Raw genomic sequence first — 20,160 nt, 5'->3', positions numbered from 1 at the left:
ACCTTGTGCATTTATCTGCATGTTAGGTGGATGTGTTGAGCGCTACACCATAGAGTTGCTGTATAATTTGCCCTACATGATTAAAAAGAAACCCTCTAGTTTAAATGTTCAACAGTGATTGTCAGAGAAATTTATTCAAGGAAAAAAAAAAAAAAAGCAAAACGATGATGAACTCATTCCAGCTCTTAAAGTCAACTGTCTGTAAACTAACCAGATTCCAAGAAGAGTTAATCATGAGGAACACTTTTTTTTTTTTAAAGCATAAGATCTTAAGCATGACCCATTACAGAAAATTACAGACTTATTAATGTACACTACTAGTTATACAGTCATCATGCTTTCAAAATTGGCACTTAATGCTCATAAAAGATCTGAACCCTGCCTCGTCCAGTGCTAAACTATACATGGACTACTTCAGTATAATGATTGGCCCTTATACAGCAGATAGAACTACAAAGGTAACAATGTGTCTGTACATAGCTGCACTATAGTTTCCCTCAATAAAACTAAAGATACAATATCAAAACCACAGCATCTTCATGGGCAAAATAGCAATGGAAAACACAAAAGACACTTCTTAGCAAATTTAAAGTTTAAAAAGAACCCCTGATAAGGTTTTGGGGCAGCAGATGTTTTGTAGTTGAGATGGTAGGGGGGAAAACGATTCACCTCAGGGCAAAAATGTGTAATTTATGGCACAAACGACTAAAGTACATTGGTGCTTCCACTGAGATGAAGTTACCACTGCATACAGTAATTTTAAAAAAAGGCAGTTTGTGATTTTAACTCATCTGTATGATCAAGGTTGCTGTAAGGTGCTCAAACGTCAACCCAAACACCAAGTCGGGTGGATAATCATAATAAAGGGCTAAGCCATCCATAACGTACAACCTGAAGATAGACTTGACAGTATTAGTGTCCTTAGAGGTAGGCTCCTGCTGACATGCAGCTGTAGACCTCAACCCCCCGAAAAAAGAAAAAAAAATACATAAAGCTCTTCTCACAGTCGTGTGAAACGACTGAACAGCTTTTCAACAGCATTTCTCAGAAACAGGACGCACTTTAACACGAAGAGGCTGCTCAGTTACGAGACAGATTAGACGACAGAGCAGTTCCACCTTCAAATCACAAATAACACATTTACCGTGGCACACGCAGCTTTCCAAATTTCATTTATAAAACAAACCAGAGAGTGGACGATTGTCTCCTACTGCCATCGTGAGCCAGGATTGTACCTGGCGCAAAATTAGGCGGTCGACTTGTTGGCGACAGAATCCCAGGTGTGTTCTTCTGGTGCTCGCAAAATGTCTCAGTTTCTTGTGAAGGCAAGGTGAGGGGATCAGTCCAGCTGCGTAAACAACTTTTGACATGTTTTCCCACTAATGCCTCCAACCACCAAGTTCAACTCCAACTTGAACCATTGTATATACCTAATCTCCTCCTTTATCATTCGTTGCTTGTCATTAGATATGGCTTTCTGACCACCTCTGACCCCGGGGTCAAGTCCTGGCAGTTCCTTACCCTCTCTTGGGTCTCAGCAGTTTTGTCCATCTGATATTGTTGTTCTGCCACATAGATGCTCCAAGAATAGCAGCGCCACCTTTCCCGGTGGCAGGCCGCTGTGTCATGTCTGTCTCAACAATAAATACCAGAGAATAAATACCATAAAATGACCCAAACCACATTCCCGTCAAAACATCCGAAACGAACTTCCATCTTCTACCAACGCCATTCTATCCTCATTTAGTCTACCAGTTGTCATATACTGGAGTGCGCAGACGTGATTCCAGCTGGTTTGTCAAATCCACACCGTGAATCCATCGGCAAAGGAAAATGAGTAACACGCACACACAGAAAGAGATCATGCATGTCTGTGTTTCTCAGCTGTTCCCAAACACAGTTCTAGGGAACTTTTGAAGCTGGGCACCAACATGGTGGTGCTTACACCCATGTTTTACACAAAGATTTATTCACAGTTTAAAGTCTGGAAAGTCCAGAAACAGCTTTTTATCTACACTAAAGCAGGGCCTGGTCACTTTTGCGGTTTCCACATTGTGAGGTACGCCCAGTCCGAGCCACATTCCTCTTTTCCGCATTCATCCTCAAATGTTTCGGTGTGTGCTCCGCTCATGGATCCACTAAGGACAGCTACTCTATAATAGGTACTGCTGGGGCGGGGGTGAGATGGGGGAGTTAATGTCTGTTTTTATGAAGGAATGTAGGTTTGGCAGGGTAACGCCGCTAGTCCTTGAATTTGTGCGTGTCCCCATAGAGCCACAGCTGTGGGGGCATTAAGGCCTCGTTGAGATGGTTGCACTCGTCGCTGCACTTGCACGACTGGATGAACATCACGGACCTGCTGAAGCGTTCGCCGTCAGAGCAAGCAAAGGTCACGTTAGCTGTGCGGGTGCGACGTGGCGAGCAGCAGCGGCCGTCCCTGCATACTCCACAGTAGTTGGGCCGATACAGGCGAGTGCTCCTACAGCCGGCATACGACAGACGATGTGGCTCTGGGGCCTTATGGGTGCGAGAGCACTTCCTTCCTTTCTGTGGACGGAGAAAGAAGAAAGAAGCAATTCAGTTTTTCCAGTGAAAAGGCTTCACCGGGTGTCTACAGCCGTGCACGCAGGGCTGTGAGGCTGTACTGTTCACCATCCTGCTTTAGCCTGTCACAAGGGGAATGTTTTCCAGTGAAAAGTAAATAAACTGATGTTGATGGCACTGAAATAAAGTAGTGCCCAAATTTTAAACTTGATGTTGATCCTGCTATAATGTCACCAAAAAGATTATAATCACAGACTGTATATAAAAGGTGGACATGTATATAAACGATAGCAGTTAGCAAACAGAGCAAGAGGGTTCCTGGTTCAAACCCCAGTCTGCATGTTGTCTCTGTGCATCTTCACCGTCCAGGTGCAATTGCTCCAAAAATTGGCCACAGATGTGAGGAAGATAAAGTAGATAGAACATAAGCTTTTTTTAAGCACGTCTCAGTGCAATCCTAACATTTTCCACAGCTGTTCAATCACATCTCCCCCAAAAACACTTCCTTTGTTTTGTTTTGTACTTTTGCAGCATTTTTCTATGTTCTTGGTGTTTTCTTAAGTTGCACTGCATTTGACCTCTCAGGGCAACTGTACACTTGATCTCTGAGCTCCCTAAACACTTTCTTGCTGAATTTTTGGTCTTAATTACCAACTTGAGGTCTTATCGTTTTATAAATTATGATCAAAATAGCTAATAAAGAATGGTATGCTTCATTGTGGGCCTACCTTGTGATTGTCAAGTGGTTATTGTGTGAGCATGCAGTGTTTTTAGTCAGACCCTCCAATCACTAATTAATGACTAATAGAGTGATGTTCACCTTTTATATACAGTCTATGATTCTAATTTACCCTGAATGTGTACCAAACCTTACAGCAATCCAATCCAATGTTTTATCCAGAACTAAAAGAAAAACCTCATATTTCGCATGTCAGGAATAGTCAGGGGAACCTCTGGGGAACATGAATAACCGCATAAATTCACCTTACACACTACCTTTACTAGGTCTAAAGGTTGTCGGGATATTTAGAGAATCTGACTCTCTGGGTGAGCCATAAAATCTGCTAAGTGTTTCTTTGGCACAGGAGGCATGGGTGTGGTGTGTAGCCAGTTTAAAACTGTGCTTTATGGCTTCGCATTTGCTTGGTGTACCACAGAGCAGCATCAAGCAACTTGTTATTCATCGCTCATGACGTGAAAAACAAAGTTAATGCTGTTAAGTGCGGAGACGGGCTGAAGCGAAATAAAAGGTCAGAACAGCAGATGAGCGCCGGAGAGAATAGCGTGCCAGAGATAGTTAAGGATTGACACTTGTTCCCATTAACACCCACAGCAGCTCTGCAAACACTGGGAGAGCTCAGAGAAACAGGTGCACAACAAGCCAATCAGCTTCATGAGTGGCTCGAGGCAGGGGGCAAAATGTTTCTGAGAGTGTTTTGTTTGAAATGTGAGAGAGCAACAGAGTGGGCGAAGTGCTCTTTAAATCACACAGCATAGTGCAGCTGTCGGCCGCGGTGTCACGTCAGTGAAGGAGACAGAGTTATTCCTCTGTCGCAGCAGCAAAAAGTTCTCCAATTCACACTTATGTAGTCAAAGTTCAAACTTGAACATGAAGCCAGTAAAAAGTGCAGCATTTTTGGTTTCTTTTACTTTGTATTTGTATAAAAAACCTGCTCTATGGGGTTTTTACACAGTTCGCTCACCTTTCCAGTCATTTCCATCTTAAATTCTGTGTTTACAATTAAAAGCCCCTGTTTTTCATATTAATACGAGAGTTAAAGTGTCTGACCTGTAGCAAAATGTTTAAAGTTGTGCCTTTTACCTTTTAGTAGTCATATTTAGTAGTAATTTAGTAGTAATTAAGCAAAATAGGCTTATTATATTTGGATAGATCAAAGTGATGACGACATGAGCTGTACCATGTACAGGATGGGGCCGTTACCAATTACTTTTTTATTATAAGTTATACGTTCCTAATGTCCTCTAATGACTCCAAAGTGTTGGTAATTAAGTATGTTGGCTGGTGCTCTGCATCTTCAGAGGTTGTGATGAAGCTACAGGATGTGTTGTAGACTACTTCTTGGCGTTGAGCACTTGCCATTTAACCAGGTGAGGCTTGCTGATCTCAGCCCTGTTGAAATTTTAGTTTTACAATTCGGTTCCAGTAAAGCAGGATTTCATTAGAGCGTTTTATGATCTTTAAACTGAGCCAGGCTGTTCTCTCTAGTTTCATTCTAGTTTTCATATTTACTGTATGAAGACATTTACTGTATTGAGAGTGTTGTGTTGTCAATCATCACAACCAGCCGTCTGGCAGGATATGTGAAATGGTATTTTCAAAACGTTCAAACTAATTAGCTACACTTTGACATACTCTGATCTACAACAGAGCTGAAGCCACAGGTCTCGTTCCACTTTGTTTTCATCCCACACAGCAACAGGACTTTGAATAGACAGAATGGATCAGAAAGGGGCTCCAGCAACAGAGGGATTTGAGGGGAGGGGGCTTTATACATGCCATGATATTAATACCAAACTGCCCCTCGAGAGATGCTTCTTTCCTGAATCTTATTTAGTGTGGTGGCTGGAAGTCTGTGGCTGGGGGTCATGAGAAGAAGGTCTGCCTTTATAAGGATCTTTAAAGCATCCAAACACACTCATGCATTCCTCACCTTGACCGGGATGGACATGGAGCTGCAGGGCCGAATGTTGCACAGGCGCGTCTCCTTGATCATCTTACAGTGAGCATTGTCATTTGTAATGCGAGAAGAAACGCCCATCCCACAGCTCCGGGAACACTCGGACCAGGAAGTGGTCTGAACCACGCACTCATCACTTGTCTGCTTCCAGGCTACGAGAGATGAAAGAAAGGACACGTGAGGGAGAGCGATGATGGGAAATATTGAGAGAGAGCCAGAGAGAAGCCAGGTCAGCAGGAGTTAAGCAGGGGGAGTGAAGTGGCTACTGGGAAGTTTGAGGGAAAAGCAGAGGTACACAGATGCACAGCACACTGGCCTTATTCACTGCACAGGCAACACTGACGCACAGAGAGGGTGATTACAGAGCGGGGAAAGCTGGGTGACGGAGGCATGTGCTGTGAGAGAGCAGTGTGTGTGCGAGAGAGCACCTCTGGTGTGCAAGGAGCCAGTGGAAAACAAGCTTCACATAAATGCCAAAACACATGCATGGACGCCGGGGAGACGGCTCACAGCGAGGCCGTTTGTGCATCAGAGGACTGAAGTGAATAAAGCGTAAACAGGACACTTTACTGTGTAGCAGAAACAGGCGCACTCCACAGCAGGTCGCCAGCTCCTCACCTGCCAGGTGCTTGTTTCCACGTGGCTTGCCCCACTTGCGTCCGGCTTCCACCAGTTCGTTGCCAAGGGTATCCTTCTCCTTTTTGTGTTTGTAAGTGTAAAACTTCCGGTAAGGCTTTGGAAAAGCCTTCGGGTAGGGATACATTGGGTAGGGAATGAACGGAGGGTACGGAGGGTAAGCGGGAGGCTGGGGTCGGCGATATACCGGGGGCATGACTGTGGTTCCCTTGTGGCAGTCGATGCTGAGGCAGCACTGGCCGGGCACCTTGACCAGCTGCGGGGCAGGGCAGGAAGGCGACGCCAGGGGCACGTGGCTGGGGCAAAGAGGCACGCACCCTACCGCTCCATCGATGCAAGTGCATTGGTGCTTGCAACCAGCTCGGAAGTTCTCGCCGTTTTGATAAATCCGACCACTGTATTCACAGGAGCGGCCCTCGGCCTTTGCTGAGAGGAAGAGAGAAGACAGGTGAGCTGGTCAGAACGCTTTTAGGAGCACACACTTAGTCTTTAGACATCAAATAGCAAGACTTTTATGTGACTGTGTATTTAATGTGTGTGGTGGACAGATAAAAGGAGAGAGGGGACAGACGCACCATCTCCACATTTAAGAAGCAAACACTATTCTTAGACCAGAAAGGGAACGTTGACTTGTTTACAACGTCCTTTCCCTTAATACTCTGAGTGGGACTCCCCACACAACACCCCGGATACCCCCGTCCCCCTTTATATAGCAACACCCCCAAATAAACACACATATAAAAATGCCACTGTCTGTGCATGTGTGTTTGTGTGTTTCATGGGCCTGTTTGTGTACACACTGCAGCGCTTATATAAATACCGGGGCTGGCCGGGTTTCAGTCACAGGCTCATGAAGGTGCTCTGTTTTTTGAAACGTGGCACAGGCTTCAAACCTCAAGCCCCTATCAAAGAGAAACCCCAGCCGCCCTGGCTCAGAAGCCAGATTCCCCACCCTGAAGTTACACATTGCCTTACTTCAACCCCCAAAGCTGTGTCTGATCTAAAGCAGGGGTAAAAAAAAAATAAAAAAAAAATCACCACTTCTCAACCCTTTCCACCCCCACCACCCCTGTTCTGCCACCTCTGTGATGCATACCCCTGCAGATGCCATGGGTTCGGCCCACATCATTGCCATAATTGCACTCCAGTCCTTTATGGTGGTCGCAAGGGCGCCCCTCATGGCAGTCTTGGTTTAGCTGGGCAGCGCACACCTTGCAGCAGCCGCATCCGTCTGGGACTGAACTTACCCCTGGGGGGCAAGATGGGGGCACTGCTGGGCACTCGCACACTACTGGACACTCAGCAGTCACCTGCAGGAAGGGACAGAGTAATTTAACCTTTTGCACCAAAAGGAATAAAGAGAAAAATCACACTGGAACCAGGCAGGACAACAGATTGACTCAAGTTACCCAGATCACAGAAACTCCTCAACGTGTATGTATGAGTGTGTGTGTGTGTGTGTGTGTGTGTGTGTGTGTGTGTGTGTGGCTTAAAACACTGCCTGAATACTCGGCACTGTCCTGAGCCCCACAGGGGTATCTGTAGCCCTCTGTCGCCTTCCGCTTGGCATTCGCCTGGCAAGAGGGGATGAAAGGTACGTTCACTGACCCCCACCTCCCAGCTTCTACATCTTTTGTTTCTGACCCCCTTCTGTGTCCACACACACACAAGCCACTCTCACCACTCCCAGCATTTATTGGGATCACACAGCCTGTGGATCACAGGGAGCTGTCAGTCTGACTGTCCGCAGTCAGATCACCTACAGTGATCCCTTCCTGACTCCGCCGCCACTCTCTTAACCCGGGCCAAATTCTGGTGTGCCAGAACCAGCACTGGCACTGCTTTCACTCAATACTGAGGTTCCTGGGAGGGTTTAAAATTACATTACACAAAGACTGAACAACAACTCGTGAATCGCCGTACATAACATGGTAAGTTAAAGCATCTCCCAGCCAAAAGTCACATAATATTCCTGGAGATATTTATAGAGTTGAACGACTTCATATCGAAGTGTATTTTTATACCCATTGGATAAAATTACTGTGGCATAATTTTAGACCTACAGTTGGATGGAAGCCGGTGTACACATAGTAGGGTTTATTACCTTTACTTGTCAGATAATTTAACTAAACTGTGAAGAGAGTGTAACCAATTACATTTATATAGTTTGCTTATATTTGTCCTTTACTTGAATATGCTTCGGACATTAGTTATAGAACAAATGATGATTTTCACATTATAAAATATATCATAAGATACGAGGCACGGTAATGGAAATAAACTGCCAAACAAATCGTAAAATAACTCAATTGACTTTACATGGGACCTCTTGAAACGCCGCTCAAAACCTCTTATTGCTCCTCAAGCCTCACTTCGGAAACCAGCCAACCAGAAAGCACAGTAGCCGCCGTATTAATAAGCGATGATGATCTTAACAGTGCTGGGAGCCACTGGGCCATTATTATTTTGGCACGCAGCGCTAACAGCAGTATGGAGGGCAGACCCTGACAGCACGAGAGCAGCTCAGATCTGCCGTTACAATACGGGCACGTGAGACCTTAGAGCTCGTGCGTTTGCATGAAGGGAGAACACTTCACGTACTCACCGAAGCGACTGTGGCCACTTGTAAGGCAGCAAATAATAACAGCGTCCCCATGCTGTCAGCGTGCTCACATGGAAGACGGGAGAGTGTTTAAAAACAGCGCTCTGTGTGACAGGAAAAGCCCAAATCCTTCAAGGGAACAATAGCTTTGGTCCACAGCAGTAAAATCCGACTCGCAAAAAATATATATATTTATATATCCTCACACGTCTTCCATCAATCTCTCAAGTTCTCACAGACCAAAAGTTTGAGCCTTGTTTTTATATCGGTCCCGTTCTTTTTATGGCAACCACGCCCACCCCCAGCCCTCCTTTAACCAATTAGGACGCAGGCGCGCGGCCAAGGTTGGAAAAAAAAGAAAAACGGGGTGGGAGGGCGTTGGAAGGAGGCGGGGCTTAGAGCGCCAACACAGAACTGGGTTTGGCGGCGGGAGGGGGCGTGGCCAGCCATGAATGCACTCATTCATAAAAATTCAGAATTACTACATTCCAAAGAGGAGCTGGCTCTGTGGTGTTTATTTATTTATGTTCGAGCGAAAATAATATTTTCGATGCTTTAAAGTCCTTTTCACACGCAAGCCTCTGTCCGGCTGCCGCTTTGTGAGGAGTAAAATAAATATACGCAGCTGCTCGTCTGCGCTACATTAATACTGGGAGCAGCCATGGAAAACAGCTAGGAATTTCCTTCTGCCACTTTATAAAAATACTATTAGACAAGAGTTGGGCAGATCAAATGCAAACACATGGAGAACAGAGTGTTCCTAGGAGCTGGGTATACGTGTATAACAGAGTGTGAGGGATGCCCGAAAATCATTGAAATAATCTGTGTAATTCATCAGTTCCCATTTAGACCTCGTGTCTCTCACACACAACCACATGCACCAGCAAGTACCCATAAAAACCAGTTCTGTACCCATGAAAACCAGTTTTCATCAAAGAGTGTTAGTTAGGAGGTGATATGTGCCTGGATAATCTCCGTGTCATCTCGACAGACATACACACAGGAAAACCAGCCATTCTCAGCACCTGAACATCTGGGTAACCCACTCAGGGATTTGCACTGCTGTTGTCTTTAGAAGCACTGCAGACATTTTCCACATTAGTGCATTCTCAGACATGAAACTGTGCACTGGATACACAACTGCATGGAGTAGGTTGCTAGATGAAAGGTGTGAGAGGGGTTTGTTGTTCTCTACAATGATTGTTAAGCAAACCTGTGGTCATTTGCGCCAGCGGGAGAAGAAATTGTCCCCTTACCTCTTTGTGCTAATAGTATAAATATGATACTCAATTATCGATTGATATCTGAAACACCTTTCCAAGGAGTCAAAAGCCAAATAGATGAAAGCCAAACGTTATTATTGTGAACTGTAAATAAACGATGTACGACATCACCGTGGTTATCAAAGTCCGATTGTGATGCCTCAAGATTTCGATGTTGCTATTTTGTTGTTTTGAAACAGGACATCACAAGAAATAGGTGGAGCAATAGAACCACTGCATGCCTTTCCTCTGGACATGCTGTAGCTCAGGATGTGGAGCAGATATCTACTAATTTGAAGGAGGTTGGTTTGATTCCCAAATATACTTTTTTGCATTTTCAAGTTTTCTCGGGCAAGATGATGAACCTTGAGTTGCCTGGATGCATCTGTGTTTACAAATGTTATGCCACGTTCCAAATACATCGGAAGACAGGAATGACGTCAACTGAGGAAAAACAGGATTTGTTTTGGTTCTTAGGAAGGTGAAGCCATTTAGGTGTCACTAGCAATACAGCATAATACTTACTCTTTTTTTCCACCTAAAAAACCCTCGTGCAGCACAGTCATAGATAGATCCTGGTCAGTGCTGTGCGTACAGCTCATTTAGTCTGTCACACATACACAACAGTGACAGTACAGTAGTAGAACAGTAAAAATTTCCAGTGTTACTATTGTTTGTACTCAGTGCCGCCATCTTGGATTGTTAACTCTGTGTTGCTGGGGCTGATCCGACTTTCCAAGTGGGAAATCGAGTTGAGGGAATGTTCCAGATTCAAATTTCAATTGGGAACTTATTCAGGAATAAACTAGTAGACGAGGTGTTTAAGTATCAAAAAGGCATGAAAAAGGCAAGGTATTTATATATGTGTCTGTTTGTGTGTGATCAGATGAACAAGGCTTGTAGTAAAAATCACTCTGAGTCCTCAGGTTGAGTAGAAAAGTACTGTTTAAGTACCAGCCCATTTACTTATACTGCAGAAACTAGGCTCGCCCTAAAGTATACCCTACTTTATTATTATGTCTTTATTTTAGTCTAAAAAGGACCATAGTTCAAAAAGTTCACATCATGATGTATTCAAAAATATTTGAAAGTACCAAGTTAGAACACTTACTCATCAGGAAAGTGTTTACTGCACTTTTAGATCAAGTGCGAAGTAAGGTCATGTTTTCTATAGACTCCCACAATTTTGGACTTTTTTGCAGCCAGATGGGTTGCCCCCTGCTGGCCAGTAGAAATAATGCAGCTTCAAAGCACACGCTTGCTCTTAGCTTATCCTTTTAGACACTGTTATACACACTCTATATGATTATAAACGCATAAAACTCTCATCTAAAAAACAACATTTCAGTACTCAAGCATCAATTAAGGTAGATTTTAAATATTGCATGCACCCCCTTGTGCAAGTGTGCTTACATTTGCATGTCAGCAGCTCGTTCCACAAAGCAGGAGCGCACACCGTCATACATTAAACATATGCACAGTGTGTCCTCACTCGCACAGAGGCCTACACAGAAAACGAAAATTATGTATTCACCAAACCTCCATCCTCTTCCCACACAATCCATCTCTCTCTGTCAGGGCACGGAGGTGATGTAACAGGCCCGTGTAAACAAGCCCAGCATGGTGAGAGAAAATGAAGAGAGGAAAAAAAACACGGGATTTTGCTGAAGCTTCTGTGTGTGCACCGACCCTCACAAACACGCACACACGCACATATGCGCTGCAGTCTGAGAAACAGAGTTGTTGTCCTTAATTTTTAGGTTCCATTGACTCATCAGAGAATCTGTACTTTCCACTTTGTCTCATCTGCAGCAGATGTAATAAACAAAATTGCTGGGTCTCTTGGAGATGGAAGGTATAGTCACCAAAGCAAGTGGTGACCTTTGTATTCTGAGCTCAACGGTGAACGTCAGCCCATAAACCCACCCAAACTGCTACAAGAGTTGGCTGAAAAAGCTCCCTGTCGCTGCTATTAAAAAAGGGAAGGTGCAAAAGGACAGGAGGGTAATAAGGAAAAGAGAAAAAAAGGCAAGCCATGGCAGGTGAGAAACACATCAAACCTTCAAAAACAACTCAGTGGAAATAAATGACAGACAGGGTGTGTGTATGTGAGACAGAGAGAGAGGTGTAAGGCACATGGAAGGGGCCAAGGAAATATTAAACAGTGAGAAATAAAAGATAGAACAGGATAATAGTGTGAGGTCAGTGGAACAAAAGCAGCTCGCTTTTCACACGTGATTCTTTGCTGCAGAGAACGAAACGCCATGAGCCGGGAAGAAAAGCGGTGGTTTTAGTGGCGGGGGAGAGGGGGGGACTTTCTGTGTCTGTGAGAAAGCGTGTGTTTATACACAGAGGGGAATGGAAGTGGAGGAGGAGGACGAGGAGGGAGGAAGACAGGTGTGGAGTGTTTGTTTAGGAGAGCTCCTGCCACACCTGCCACGACACTCCTCTTACTCTTTCAGTGGCGCAGCCAACTCACAGAATTGTGGACATACACACAGAGAAATTCGAGATACAGCTGGTGCTCAGGGTGTAGCCAAAGGTGTCTGATCTCAATAACACGGTAAACTGAGTATTACAGGGGCTCTTTTATGCTCTTTTCCTGCGGAATATTTTTTATTTTCATATATATCTCAAACTGGGCCTTGATGCCTTCTTTTCATCCTCAGTCTGAAACAAGCCTTTTTTTAGTGCCTCTACCTTTTAGGCTACCCTCCCTTTGCCAACTTCCTTCTGATTGGCTGTCTGTTTCAAACAGAAGGTTTAAACCACAGGTGGGTGGAGCTCCTTGCCAGCATGTCAGTTTGATACCCCGACTCTTTTACTGCAGAACATGTTGTTATTACACATGCAAAATAATGATTTGGCATAGTCTTGCTGAAATAAGCAAAGCCTTCTCTGAAAAGAGACACGCTGAATGGCAAATGGACTGATTCTATCACCTTATCCACGAGGAGTCACCAAAGCGCACAGCTCCACATATTTTATTTGGCATATTTTAAAATTGGGCACCCTTTCAGAAGTTAGAGCGGAGCTTTCCTACTCTAACCCCCTGAGACCCGAGTTCTTATTCGGGATGTTATTTGGGATCACTTGGGACTGATAAGTTTAACCCATATGAGCCCAGACCCATTTTTACTGCCCGGAAAACTATGGGAGAGTCAATTTTGAAACTTTAACAGAAACTTTCCTCAATGTGCAAAGGGGCGATGACACCTGTGTCACCATGGCTTCTTATCATATGGGGGCAATCGGTTTATTTTTCAGCATAACACATTAAAGTTATGATTTTATTTAGCAAAGTATCAAACACTTTATTGAGCATGAGTGATGTATAAGGTGCATTCAAAACACTTGCACACACTTGTGAGGACACACTGCCAGGGGATCAAACTACCAACCAGCTAGCAGACGACCTATCTACTGAGGCTGGATAGCAGCTCCAAAACCTTCTATATACTCTTCAGTGTTCACATTGTCTTCACACAACAGCAAGTTACCCATGCCAACTGAACGCGCCCTCTCCTCTTTAGCCTGTGACTGATGGACCGCTCTCAGAACTAAGCCAGTCCATTTGGCTGAACTGAGTCCAGAGTAGGCAGCAGTGCTTCTGGATCTTGCTCATATACTGTATATTAGTTTTATTAATCTTGAGAACCCTGTTTCTTTTTTAAAAACTGTAACAGAAATAGGGTTCTCTTTGGGAAAAGTCAAAGAAATTTGAATTTTTATTTGCCGTCCCTTGGTAATTTGAGGCATTTCTCTGTTGCCACAGACGGATTTAGGATAACTGACAAAAAAAAGGAAAGAAAAAAAAAGGGACCAAGGGTACAGACTGTTCCAAAACAGGAGAAAAGGGAAAGAAAAACAAGCATAGAGCGAGGTTAGGAGAGTGCCAGTTAGCAAGGATGAGAAGGGGGCAAGGAATTTAAGTCCCAAAGTTATTTTTAAACTAAGGACAGGAACTCTACTGTTGACTCCCCAAACACAGAATCATAGATCGGTATAGGAGCAGAGCTGGGAAAAGAAGACAGGGAGCTTATATACACAAACACATAGACACACACACATACACACACGCTTTATGCATCTGTCAAGTGCGTCATCCCATATGTGCGTGTACATCCAGGCACATGCATCCTCTAAGCACAGGCCTGCCACCGTTTGGCATACTTTATGGTCTCGCAGCCACACTCACACCAGGATGTGTACGCGTCGTCCCGTAAACACGGCGCACAGCTCGGTTTAAAGATAGTTGCACGCTCAAACTTTTGGTGACAAATGAGAAAGCGTTCGTTTGAACTTCTTTTGGTGCCATGTCATTGCTGCATATGTGTATACAGCACATGTACCATGCATCTGATCTAACTGACCATAATTAAGAAATGGTGTATAGGCAGAGAATCCCAATTACAGGCCGGCGGCGAGAGCGTTTAAAGTTTGATGGCTCGTCAGCTGTAGAATATGTGACTGTTCACAGAGGATACGGTCTCACACTAACTGAGATAAACAGAAGGTCATCAAGTGGAATAATCTTTGTGGTGCAATCTGCTCAATAACAGGCTTTATACTGTGTGCTTTTCCAGGCTGTTATTATCAAGTAAAGACATTGGGATTTATGGGAAGCGAGCTGGGACAAAACTCACACACAAAGGCGGGAGGGGAGCGTTCTGTGTACGCAAAGGGCACACACCCTGCCATTCATGTGTGCTTTGTCAGGGGGCTGTTATGAAAGCCCGGCTCCATCGGCGGCTGTTGTATTCCCTCGACTGCTGGCTTGTGCAGATAGGAGAGGGAATAAACAGCCACGAGAGGAGGAGAATGGTCAGGTGCACCGTCACTGGGTCCACGGCGCAGTCCACTGAAGGTCACAGGAATATCACTTCCCTCCTGACCTTTAGCCCACCGAGGTCAAACTTAGCACACACTCCTGGTTTTTCTGAAGTGGAGGAGGGTATCACAGGAAACTGGGTCTCTTTTACCTGTTTGTATCGTAATGATAGCACCCATCAACTACCTAAAGCAGGGGTCACGCCCTCCACTCTGGATCCTCGCACGTGCATCCTACCCCTCACCTCCAAGGTGTCACAGAAAGCAGCCTTGTTCTGGTCGTCTCCTCCTTTCTACCAGGACCCCCTCAAAAATCCCAGCAATCCCTGCAATTTCCGGTGCAATGTTTATTTGGCAGGAAGAGAGGGCTTGTGGGGTGGGTTGGGGGGGTGAAAAAAGAGCCTCACTCACAAACAGTCTGGGTTGGTTGAGAGTAAACATGTGCAGGCGGGGTGTGTGTGAAACGAGCGGTAAGCAGGACTGAGGCTCATGTGTTCTGGTCCTGACACACAGAGCAACGCTCTGTTTCATGCCCCAACCGCCTCAACCTGATCAACATCCCACCCCGGCTACTACGAACAGCACCCTCTGCTGGAGAAATGGACACATGACGTTAAAAGAAAACTTGAGATCAAACAAACTAAGAGCCTAAAATGTCTTTCTCTGAATAAGATATATAGGGAAAAAAAAATCCAGATCCATACATGAGCAGGGCCTCTAGTCCAGGGGTGTCAAGCATAAGGCCCTGGGGCCAGAATCGGCCCAGCAAACACTCTAACTGACAGCTTTGAAAAATAAATAGGAAGGCATCAATTTTTAACTTTTTTACTGTATATTCATTGCTTTTACAGTTTTTCCTACTGATAAAGACTTCCTCCGTGCCCATTTATTAGAAACCAAAGTAATGAAGTAAATGATAAGCAGTTAAAACACAGAAAAGTTCCTGTTTTTTATCACTATAAATGTCTACTTTTTACAATAAGTCCATAGAGGAAATAAAAAACACACCATAACTTCCTCTGCAGTTTTATACATTTATTTATCTATGATGATAGATTTCTTTTGTTTACTACAGCACTATTTCGTTATCATATAGAAAAACTGAGACAGTACTTTTGAAACTGCACTTTATGTTTTTCTAAATGTGTACTTCAACATCTTTACTGTGACAGAGAGGGCAGTTTCACATTTTCAGCCCACTTAAGATCAAAGTGGCTTCTTGTTGGTGAGTGCTACGCAGTGATGACGTCATCCATACACACTCCACAGAGGCCTACAGTTACTATAAATATCAGAATGACCCGTATATTAAATTTTACCCTTTGAGGTTTTAACATGAGACCGAGGATGATCTCAACAAACTTAAAATTTAAACAGATTTACATTCAGTTATACACTCAGAAAGCTCTGCAGGCTGGTAACAGGAACATTTATTATCAGCAGATACATTCACCCTGGGGAAAAATGTGTGTGTGGGAGACCATCAGGGCCAAGCTGGGTCTAGATTCCTGGGTGCAGTAGTTTGTAGAAAACTTCTCCCTTTCATCACATCTGTCCTGTTCCAGATGTTCTGTTGACTCACTGAGACATCATGTCAGAAACATCTGACATTGCATGATATATTTCTGCTTCTCTCCTCTCCTCTTTCTCCTCTTTTGCTGCGTCTTTCCTTTGACCGCAGGCTCCTCTGATGTCTGAAGTGGGGTCACCAGTCTGGCCCACCAGACTGGTGACCCCACTGGTTGTTGTTGTTGCAGATGGACTGTCCTGATGTGCAGTTTGTCTTTGAGGGCATTCTAAAACTAGAGAAAACATTTATGTTTAAACCCCTGATCTGTGGAGATCTGAGTGCACTTCAGGCTCAATGGCATCCAGTTGTGTGGTGCTGGACTGAACCTCTGAGCACATCGCTGTTTGCACATGGTTTCCTGGCATATGTTTGACACCTGCAACTGGCTACCTGAAGCTTCAGGGATGTGTGCATTTGCAGGCAGCACGGCTCCAGAGCTGCAGAATAAAGAGTGGAGCAGTTTGTGCAGGGCTAGGCTGGCTAAGAGCCCAGGCGGTTGATGTTGCAAAACAGCGCTGGAGATCCGAGAGCTGAAGACAGCCCGGCTTTCCTGTCAGTGCTTTTGTTCAAACAGGCCCGTAGACAGATCAGTCTACATCCTTGATCTGTCTACATCCTTGATCTGTCTACATCCTTGATCAGATCAGGAAAACCCTCCACTGAAAGAAAAAAAGGTGTCCACCTGGAGGAAGTGTGGCTTTTGATGTGATAAAATGTGAAAAATAAAGGAAGGTGAAGCATGGACGTGTCCGCTATATAAAACTAAAGGAATGATGATGCTTCTCAGCAGAAATGGCTCACAGGAGCAAAGCTTCTCCACAAAGGTTTTAATCTAAAACTATATTTTCCTGCTCATTGTCTCATTGTGTGGATATTTTGGGAAGCCTTGGAGAGACTTAGAGTCAGGTCTGTGTAAATAAGCCACTGGAATCTGACTGTGTACTTAGCTTAGCAGAGTGATTAGAAACAAGGGAAACCATTTGCCCATGTCTGACAGACTTCATCCAACAACACCACCACACTGTAAAAAAAAAACTGTCAAATTTACGGTAAAATACCGGCAGCTGTGGTAGCCAGGAATATACCGTGAAAAAAATGTGGGATCTGTAAAAGACAATACGGTATACTGGTTTTGTAACCCTAAATTTTAAGGTAGACAACGTATTATTTTACCAAAATCATGATAGAAAAAAACAAATATATTTGTCAATTATACAGCAATTTAATGTAAAAATGCAACTTTCCATAGCTTTTTACGGATATTTGCAGTAAAAAAAAGTTATAATATAATAATATTTACAGTAATTTGTTGTTAATTTAACAGTAATAGGATAGACCCTATTATTGTAAATAACTGTAAAAATAACAGAAATATGTTAAACCTTATTAAAACCTTTGACAGTAAAAACACAGTGAAATTGTATAACAAATTACAGCATTTTATTTTGACCAGATACATTTTACGGTAAATTCCTGGCAACCACAGCTGCCGGTATTTTACCGCTAAAAATACAGTACAATATGAGGAACATAAATGGTTTACCGTGACATTTTACATTTGCAACCGCTAAATATAGAAAAATCTAAAGATGCTCATATATAACCAAGGTAGTGAATATTACTGATAAACAATGAGAAAATTTGACATACCATTTGAAAACAGACTAAACATATCATTTTCTCTATTCCTACAAAACAGCATAGATCTTGAGAATACAGCATGTGTCCATATATATGGCTGGTAATCCATGGAGGAATGAATAAACATGAAACAAAATATTACCTGCCCCTGACCTATCAACAGTAATGAGTCACTGGGTCCTGCCTTGGTGAAGGAAAGGACTCAGTGGAGTTTCTAATGCGCATGGTGTCGAAGATACAAGCTCTGCAGGAGTACTTCAATGTCCATCAGGAGTTCACTTTGGACTGGCAGGATCCCTCTGCAGCAAAAATGGACAAAGTTTGATCAGTGCTTGAGCAAAATGCACAGAAATGAACAAAACGTGCTGCCAAAAACAGATCTAATGATAAATGATTTCTTAAGTGTAAAATATACAGTTCTTAAAGGATAGCTATTGTCAAAATGCAACCTGGGCTGGGTTTTTTTTTTTTTTTTAACTGTAAACGAGACAAACATATATCTAAAAGCATAATTACGACAAACGAGCCGCTTTTGAGATTGACCGTGATTTTGTTTTGTGGTCAATAGCCAGTGAATGGGAATACTAGGGGCGGGGCATAAATTTGAGCGCATCAAAATCGATACAGTAAAAAAAAAAAAAAATGCCCAGGTTGCGTTTTGGCAATAGTTATCCTTTAAATCTACTTATGTAAAAGTGATACATACAGGGAGTGCAGAATTATTAGGCAAATGAGTATTTTGTCCACATCATCCTCTTCATGCATGTTGTCTTACTCCAAGCTGTATAGGCTCGAAAGCCTACTACCAATTAAGCATATTAGGTGATGTGCATCTCTGTAATGAGAAGGGGTGTGGTCTAATGACATCAACACCCTATATCAGGTGTGCATAATTATTAGGCAACTTCTTTTCCTTTGGCAAAATGGATCAAAAGAAGGACTTGACAGGCTCAGAAAAGTCAAAAATAGTGAGATATCTTGCAGAGGGATGCAGCAGTCTTAAAATTGCAAAGCTTCTGAAGCGTGATCATCGAAAAATCAAGCGTTTCATTCAAAATAGTCAACAGGGTCGCAAGAAGCGTGTGGAAAACCAAGGCGCAAAATAACTGCCCATGAACTGAGAAAAGTCAAGCGTGCAGCTGCCAAGATGCCACTTGCCACCAGTTTGGCCATATTTCAGAGCTGCAACATCACTGGAGTGCCCAAAAGCACAAGGTGTGCAATACTCAGAGACATGGCCAAGGTAAGAAAGGCTGAAAGACGACCACCACTGAACAAGACACACAAGCTGAAACGTCAAGACTGGGCCAAGAAATATCTCAAGACTGATTTTTCTAAGGTTTTATGGACTGATGAAATGAGAGTGAGTCTTGATGGGCCAGATGGATGGGCCCGTGGCTGGATTGGTAAAGGGCAGAGAGCTCCAGTCTGACTCAGACGCCAGCAAGGTGGAGGTGGAGTACTGGTTTGGGCTGGTATCATCAAAGATGAGCTTGTGGGGCCTTTTCGGGTTGAGGATGGAGTCAAGCTCAACTCCCAGTCCTACTGCCAGTTTCTGGAAGACACCTTCTTCAAGCAGTGGTACAGGAAGAAGTCTGCATCCTTCAAGAAAAACATGATTTTCATGCAGGACAATGCTCCATCACACGCGTCCAAGTACTCCACAGCGTGGCTGGCAAGAAAGGGTATAAAAGAAGAAAAACTAATGACATGGCCTCCTTGTTCACCTGATCTGAACCCCATTGAGAACCTGTGGTCCATCATCAAATGTGAGATTTACAAGGAGGGAAAACAGTACACCTCTCTGAACAGTGTCTGGGAGGCTGTGGTTGCTGCTGCACGCAATGTTGATGGTGAACAGATCAAAACACTGACAGAATCCATGGATGGCAGGCTTTTGAGTGTCCTTGCAAAGAAAGGTGGCTATATTGGTCGCTGATTTGTTTTTGTTTTGTTTTTGAATGTCAGAAATGTATATTTGTGAATGTGGAGATGTTATATTGGTTTCACTGGTAAAAATAAGTAATTGAAATGGGTATATATTTGTTTTTTGTTAAGTTGCCTAATAATTATGCACAGTAATAGTCACCTGCACACACAGATATCCCCCTAAAATAGCTAAAACTAAAACAATCTAAAAACTACTTCCAAAAACATTCAGCTTTGATATTAATGAGTTTTTTGGGTTCATTGAGAACATGGTTGTTGTTCAATAATAAAATTATTCCTCAAAAATACAACTTGCCTAATAATTCTGCACTCCCTGTAGACAACGCAGCCCTAATCACAATCATAATTTGTTGGAAAACGATTTAAGTTTCCTATTGATTTATCATAGAACTTGAAGTTAATGGCTGAATGCATGGTGATGAGACC

At 43.5% G+C, this 20,160-nt stretch overlaps 1 protein-coding gene across 1 annotated transcript; it reads right to left on the bottom strand.

The window, feature by feature from the left end:
* Positions 1 to 110: 110 nt before the first annotated feature.
* si:ch211-106h11.3 (CCN family member 1) lies at positions 111 to 8,777 on the bottom strand. The gene is made up of 5 exons (XM_031748354.2): positions 8,485 to 8,777; positions 6,976 to 7,189; positions 5,862 to 6,305; positions 5,217 to 5,395; positions 111 to 2,547 (listed from the first exon to the last, which is right to left on the bottom strand). The coding sequence occupies exons 1-5, from the start codon at positions 8,533 to 8,535 to the stop codon at positions 2,242 to 2,244; spliced, it is 1,194 nt and encodes a 397-aa protein (XP_031604214.1). The 5' UTR covers positions 8,536 to 8,777; the 3' UTR covers positions 111 to 2,241.
* Positions 8,778 to 20,160: the final 11,383 nt, after the last annotated feature.

This window comes from Oreochromis aureus, linkage group 4 (genome assembly GCF_013358895.1).
Source record: "Oreochromis aureus strain Israel breed Guangdong linkage group 4, ZZ_aureus, whole genome shotgun sequence".
Classification (NCBI taxonomy): domain Eukaryota; kingdom Metazoa; phylum Chordata; class Actinopteri; order Cichliformes; family Cichlidae; genus Oreochromis; species Oreochromis aureus.
The sequence above is the reverse complement of the archived record's forward strand: the minus strand, read 5'-3'. Positions and strand labels throughout refer to the sequence as shown.